The sequence below is a fragment of the Neolamprologus brichardi genome, chromosome 5 (assembly GCF_056152115.1).
Source record: "Neolamprologus brichardi isolate AB-2024 chromosome 5, ASM5615211v1, whole genome shotgun sequence".
Lineage (NCBI taxonomy): Eukaryota > Metazoa > Chordata > Actinopteri > Cichliformes > Cichlidae > Neolamprologus > Neolamprologus brichardi.
The window spans coordinates 11789552-11796922 of record NC_142108.1 but is presented as its reverse complement, the minus strand read 5'-3'; the positions used below and the strand labels follow the sequence as shown (position 1 = coordinate 11796922).

Genomic DNA, 7371 nt, shown 5'->3' with positions numbered 1-7371 from the left:
AAGCCATTCTTAAGGAAAGGAAACGGGGAAAAAAGGCTGCGGTATGCCAGATTACACAAGAACTGGACTGAAAATTAGTGGCAACAGGTCTTATGGAGTGCCATCCATCATTTGGATTGGGGGGAGACCCACATGTGCACAGGACAAATATGTAAACTCCACACAGAAAAGGCCCCAGCCAGATGGCACCTTCCTGAGGCAACAGTGCTAACCACCACACCACTGTGACTCTTCAAATTCTCTAATGAAGTGATAACATAATGTGTAACAAGATGGAGGTTCTTTCACGGTTTGACAGCCAGTAGTGTTGGAGATCTTGTCAAAACTGATGGAATTATCAATGAAGAAAAGCAACATCAGATTTTGATCCATCATATAATACCATCTGGAAAGCATCTGACTGGCAGTGGGTTCATTTTTCAGCATGACAATTGAAGCAGCGTGGGAAGAAAATGCAACCAACATCTGAAGAAGAGCTTTGAATGCCCTTCAGGAAGCCCGGATAACTATTTCTGAAGACTACTTAAAGAAAGTTGACTTAAGGGTGCTCAGAATGTGTTTCAGAGTAAAGGTGGTCACAGCAAATATTGACTTTCAAACTGTTTTTGTCCTATATACTGTACTCCCATGTATGTGTGAACCTTTCAGTAAATCACTGCACACATTCCTATTATATTGCTAGCATAAAATAAAGAAATTATTAGGGGCTCAAGACTTTTGCACAGTGCTGTGCATTCACAACAAGACAAAAACCTGTTGTGGTAATTAACACTAGCAGGAGTTTGCCTTTAGCCTAATGAAGTTAAAATTACTTTCACATCCTCCCCAGCTGTGTACTGTAACTGAAACATATAACTGGTTATTTAGTAGTAAACTTACACAAAGTAACAACCAACAATCCTGCTGAATTAAAAAAATAAGCTAAAAATCAGACTAATGAAAAAATTCAATTTGTCGATTTTAAGGTTTTGTGTTTAATCGAGCTAACTCCTTTTAAATCGAATATGTAAATGCATTAAATCTTAAGTCAGTGCATTAGTCATAACTAATGATATAAAACATGTGCTGAGGTTGTCATTTAACCTTAGATGAAATCATTTTATTCCAGAAAAATTCCACTTCCCAGCACACTTTTAACTCTACATATTAAGCATAAATGTAGCATTCAACATGTATTTTTTCCCCCAGACAAACAAACTCATTTCCATAATGCATAGACAAGAATTTTAATGTATGCTTCCCTTACAAATCACTGGCTTTCACACTAAGCAATAGTCACTTTTCAACAACCCATGATGCATTGCATCTGTGTATACAGTAGGTGCAGCCCAAAACAGCATTTATTAAAAGGCAACATAATTATGGTACAAACACTCAGAACAAACTGTCACCACACACTGGTCATTCTCTACAAGCTGTTAGAGGAGAAAGACTGTCTCGCTCCTTTAGACTGGCGCAGTGTAAAATATATAAATTAAATTTGTCAAGAGCAGTAGCAACGTATGAAACCAACTGTGAGGTCATTAGCACATCCTTTCCCTACATGTTCCCGATATCATTCCGGCAGTTTTCCTACAAACACGGCTGACTGAGCAGATAATCTGATGTGGTTATATTTCCCCATCATGTGTTTTATTACCCTCGGATGTAAAAATCTTTAATTTCCTCGCACATTTCAATTTCTTGCCTCAGCAGAGAATCAAATTAGAACTTTCAAGGACTTCTGTTAGTATTTTTTTGCATGTTAAATACAACAAACCATCTTCTTATTCGTCATCACTAGATTTTTTTTTCCTGCAATATGTTTTCTATGGGTATTAAGTTTTTAATCTAATGGAGAAGGACATGCAAAGGGTTATGCAAGTGACGGGGTGAGATAGAGCAACATGATCTGCTGTGGTGTCCCCTAAAAGGAGCAGCTAAGAGAAAAGAATATTTACATGGAGGATTTGAAGGAACATTTTAAATCCATTTCTTTTATTATTTATTGTGTTGTAGCTGTCTAAAGGAGACACGGCCAACAACGACTCAAATTAGTGCTGTTTTCATTAGCACGGGATCAGTTTTAATATTGACTGCTCCAAAATTAGTCTGTCTGCACGTCTGTGTGCTTTCCTCTGCTTCATGACATACAAACAACTCACGCAAAAAAAACAACAACAAATTCCTGGAAAAAAAATTTGCCTTTTTTACCATCTAAATACAGTACAATGCTTACCCAAATATATGCAGAAAATTTCAAAAATAATTTTATGAAGTAGCACACTAAACTCGTTTGAACCTGTTGAAATGTTAGTACTATTTTTTTTCTTTGCTCTTTACTCATTTGCATGACAGGATTTGGATTAAACAATTATCAAATAAAAAGAAACATCTTCCTTTTATCTGCATTCATCTCATGGTGGCTGTACAATTTAAGAAACAGTCACAATTTTCAAACCACATCATGCAAACATATGTAACCAGCACTAAATTACATGAGCAAGAATGATCAGCTGAAAGTCAATGACAGAGAGCAGTGAGGGCAGAGATCATCGCTTTTACTGCTTTTGACAGCGCTGAGCTCAGGACAGGACCCACTGTAACAGGTCCCAGAGCAAAAGTACAGAATATCCAATTAAATGCACACAAAACACCTTAACATCTGCAGCAACCAATATGAACACACTAAATGCTGGAGAACATTTATAGATTCTCCAGCATTTACATACTAAGATTCATTATAAAAGCCAGTAAAAGGACCAATAAAACTCTGTTTGTCCATGTAGGTTTTTAAAGGGAACTGAATGTAATAAATGTGAAATATTTACTTTTTATTCTTACATAAGATGCACTGAAGGGTGTAAAGTGGGTCTTTGTAAACACCAGTGTCAAAGCTGTCCCTTGTTGTTGATTTACCTTGTCGTATTGTAAGGAGTTTAATGTTATTTTCATTAACAATTAATGAAAAATATCATTAGCTTACATTTTGTCTTCAGGCATTCAGTCAAAAATTACAGTAATTAACCGTGAAACTACATCTTAAAGCTCAAAGTATAACATGTACAAAATATGAAGTTCCAGAAAGAGGTTCTGTTGCAACAACTCTCACCAATAGACCCATCATAGTGTATATCCTAAAGGCACCTTAGACAAAGAGAAATCCCTGTGTGCACGCGGTTAAAGAGGTTGAAGGTTGAAAAACAAATGTGAACAAAAGATAAATGGAGAAGCTTTTCCCTCTCAGAGAGCCTAACCACTGCATGGAAACACTGTATCACCACGAGAAAGGCTACATAGTAAATAAATGGAGTTTTCATTGCATAAACTATTCTGTTGCTGATTGTCTAAAAGCATGACTTAAAGACACAGAATGCAGCTCTGTAATATTACAAGATTTGACTCAGTTTTTGTTTCAAATGCTGCAAAAAAAATGCCAGAAATGCTCAGTCGTTCTGGCACTGCGTCATTTGTTTCGTACTGCGATGCTGCATTACTGAAACAGTGTATGTTTTTAGAAATAGGAAAGCATGCATTGGGAAATTCTCTCCTGATCATGCAGATATTGTTTCTGGATTTGTACTTCAAAGTCTAACAGTAGGAAGGAACACACAAATATACAAAACAATAAAAACAAACAATGAGACGAACTGAATTCAAAAAACAAAAACCTCAACAATTAAAAACAGTGTCCAACAAGCTCTGTTCTGCTTCTGCAAAAACAATCCCCCCCAGGAACGATGATGGAAAAGTTTGCCTTCCCCCACTTCCTTGGTATCCTCTCCTCCTTTTAAACTCATCCCAAAAATCACCCGCTGTGGTGCATCATCATCGTTATCATCAATTCTTCCACCTCCTCCACTTTCAACCGGGTTTATGACTTTCCTCTTCAGGCTGGGCTGACTTGCTCCCCCTGCAGACGAGAGGTTGGAATGACTCAGTAGTCCAGCAACCAGATAAGTGGGGAGACAGCGCCTCTGGTGCCACTGAGGGAGTTTAAATTGGAAAGTGACTTGGGATCAATTAGATAAGTAGGTGGAGCAAGTATGGATCACACCCTGCTGGTCGGGTGGCAGCGGTATGTTGGACAGTTGGACAGAGCATCTACTCCGCTGTCGACGTTCTGGGAGCACCCTCCCTCACAGCAAGCCTCTGGGAGAGATAAAGCAGACAATATGAGTAATGAATCTACCTGACATTAAAAACGGTGAAGTATGTTACACACAGCCAAAGAGGAGCCACCTGCATCTTCCCCCGGCATCAGCAGATGAGCTGGGTTGGCTCCTTCTTGTCCCGTGCCGAGCTGGAGACGTCTCATGTGACGAACCACTGCTGTGGCATTGAACGCTTGCTGCAGAGGAAAAACAATAATGAAACTTCAAGAAAGGAGGAGAATCTACTTGCCAATTTTGGACAAATTAGGATCTGGATGGCAATTCAACCCTCCGAGGATCAAGTCATTGTAGCTGAAATCCCTAACCCTAATTACATTTTCTAATTGCCCGGTACAGTTAAGTTAAAATATAGCAAACCAGACCAGTTTTAATCTCTGTCCTCTCCTTTAATGCTAAAAATGAAAAGAACAATGCAACATCTAAGTAGAACTGGGAGTCTGACTTACCTTCCACTTGCTCTTAGCAAAATTCTTCTTAATCTGCGCACTGACAGACTCGTGAATGTTCTTGTCCAGCGCAGTATCCCCAGCAATCCTGACAGAGGAAATGGCTTTCAGTGCGAGTGTGTTTTATTTGTGTGCATAACGGATAGGAATACGGATAGGAATTGTTCTGCAGATATGGTCACACCTAGTTAACCGACATGCAGTCCAAACACTTACAATATTTACAACATTTAAGTGGAATTATTGAAGATTTGAACTAACAAAATAACATTATTCTTCTTTGGAAAAATTATGTGTACAAGGAGCCATACCAAGGGTGCTGCAGAGCCTGCTCACAAGTGTAACGTATGCTGGGATCTTTCTCCATCAGATGTACTATAAAATCTTTAGCTGAAAAGGTAAAAAAAAAAAATTTTTAAACATTATCAACTGCATAAAACTGATGTTTAATGAATGATTAATAACCATACTGTACTATCAGTCTAAAACTGGATTAAGCTTATCAATGCAATAATACTTCAGTGTTTTTAACTTGACGCCAAGAGTCAAAACTAGGAATTCTTTTTTCTTTTTTTTACATTTGATCGTTGCCTGATCTTGCGAGTTAAATGCCTGCAGGGTAAACTTTAGGCTTGGAAGGAACAAAAAGATCAAGTCTCCGTCTGGCACTCTGTGTCAAATGGAGTGTCAGGTAGGTGGGAGATTTTTCTGCTCACTGTGAGGGTCTGTGTTTTGCAGAAAGAAGTATTCAACATCGGTGTGCAAAACCGCCGTTCACAATATTCACTATTGGATGAATGCCACTCATTCACAAGGTAATATTTTATGAATCTGGCAAAGATACTTGTAGTAAAACATTTAAATCAGCAGGTACGTGTGCAGACACAAAATAATTACCATGTTCTTCCTGTCACTTGTGGAATGCAATATCTAATGTAATTTCCAGGTGTGATTTAATGACTAGAAACTGTATCAAATAAAGTTTTTGAAGTTTCTCCAGGACATGTGAGCACTCTGGAGTACAATCCCAAATAACAAATGCAGACAAGCACTGGCTGAGACTGTAACAATATAAGAAAAAGGATGTAAATTTCTACTAAATTTCTAGTGGCTCATCTCTTTCTGTGTAATCCAGAAAGAACTATCAGATTTGATTTAAAGAGGAGGATGTTTCTGACCTCAAAGAAAAAGAATGAATTAATTTGATGGTTTCCACAATACACACCCAGAACATGATCCTCTGGTGATTTGGGAAACTTTGTTAAAAGGGTGTGTTCCTTCTTTAATCACAGTTTCCAGTGTGATCAGCCTGAAAGGTATCAGTTCCAAAAAGCTCTTTGTGAGAGGTCTCATGTCTGTACTGTACCTGAATCAGAGATATCGTCCCAGTACGGAGAATCAAACTCATATTCTGCTTTCAGGATCTGTTCAAACAGTTTGGCATCATTCTCGTCATAGAATGGAGGATAACCACACAACCTGAAACACAGAGACAGCACAGGCTGACACTTCCTTTTTATAGACACGCTTTGGCTTTTCTATGATGCTAAAGCCTTAATCACTCCTTTATTTAGTAGCTCTGCTTGTTTTGATTTGGCTGATTTTAATGCTGGGTGCCCTTTCTGATGCAACCACCAAGGGATTAGTGTCTATTCCTGGGATCCAACCATGAATCCTTTGCTTGTTAGTTGAATGTTAAAATTAACACTGCTGATGCTGAATCCAAAACATGCTGCATTCTGATTAATCCTTATCAAAACCTGACTGTTAAAATATTGTATCTCTGCAGATGTGATTCATCTTGTATAAAGATACATGTAAAACGTCTACTCACAGAATATATGCTATGACACCAATAGACCAGCAGTCCACTGCTTTACTGTAGGGCTTCTGAGCCAAAACTTCAGGGGCTGAGGAAACACAAGGTCATAGCTATTAAGGCACAATATAACAAGACTTAGCCTTCATAGTGTCTGATACATGTTTAGCATGCTTTGTGTCTCACTTTTTCATACACAGTACACCATCTCTGAGCCATTAAACTGTTTTAAAGCTGAGATCTGAGAAAAAGGTGGTGTACATGCCTAAAGTTGTTTTTTTATAAACAGATTTCTAGTATTTGACTCCTTTACCGACATATCCAGGAGTTCCACAGGCTGTTGACATCACACTGCCAGAGCCCTCAATTTTTGACAGACCAAAGTCACTGATCATGATTTTGGAGTCTTCATCCATGCTGTAATACAGCAGATTCTCTGGCTTTGGATGGAGGGACAACAGAACAGAGCGTAAATAAAATGCATCATAAAAAACCCATAAAAAGTCTTGCAAACTGAAATCCAACATCACTGGACACACAATTAATAACTAATTCTTTACTAAAGATTGAATGTTTGTATAGACTGGAAAAGATAAGCGACACTAAATTCTACTTTTGTTAATGATCAGCAAAGCCATACAGTAAGGGGGGATAACAGACATGTATTTAGTCTGGGGGGAAGAACGTTTTTGCAAATTCCTTTAAAGGAATGTGTGTGTGTGTGTGTGTGTGTGTGTGTGTGTGTGTGTGTGTGTGTGTGTGTGTGTGTGCGTGCGTGCGCATGTTTTTTTAATGCTAAAGATCCTCAAAGGTTCAGTTTAAAATACACAGCACCATTAGGTATCAAAACACAGAAGATAAACCCCCATAGCACAAAAAAATTGATTAAAATGAAACCATATGTTGTAGTGAAAAACCAAAAAAAGAGAGACAACAACTTACAAGAATAAAC

The 7371-nt window shown here is 38.2% G+C and overlaps 1 protein-coding gene across 4 annotated transcripts in view; it reads right to left on the bottom strand.

Moving 5' to 3' along the window:
* Nucleotides 1–1077: 1077 nt before the first annotated feature.
* camk1b (calcium/calmodulin-dependent protein kinase Ib) overlaps nt 1078–7371 on the bottom strand; it is a 42032-nt gene continuing 35738 nt past the window's right edge. For all 4 annotated transcript variants that reach the window (XM_006784426.3, XM_006784427.2, XM_087840661.1 and 1 more), the window contains 7 exons: nt 6733–6859; nt 6435–6510; nt 5967–6079; nt 4912–4990; nt 4601–4688; nt 4222–4330; nt 1078–4131 (listed from right to left, as the gene is read on the bottom strand). In XM_006784426.3, coding sequence (XP_006784489.1) covers nt 4031–4131; nt 4222–4330; nt 4601–4688; nt 4912–4990; nt 5967–6079; nt 6435–6510; nt 6733–6859 — 693 coding nt within the window. In that variant the 3' untranslated portion in view covers nt 1078–4030. The remainder of the gene's footprint in view (nt 4132–4221; nt 4331–4600; nt 4689–4911; nt 4991–5966; nt 6080–6434; nt 6511–6732; nt 6860–7371) is intronic.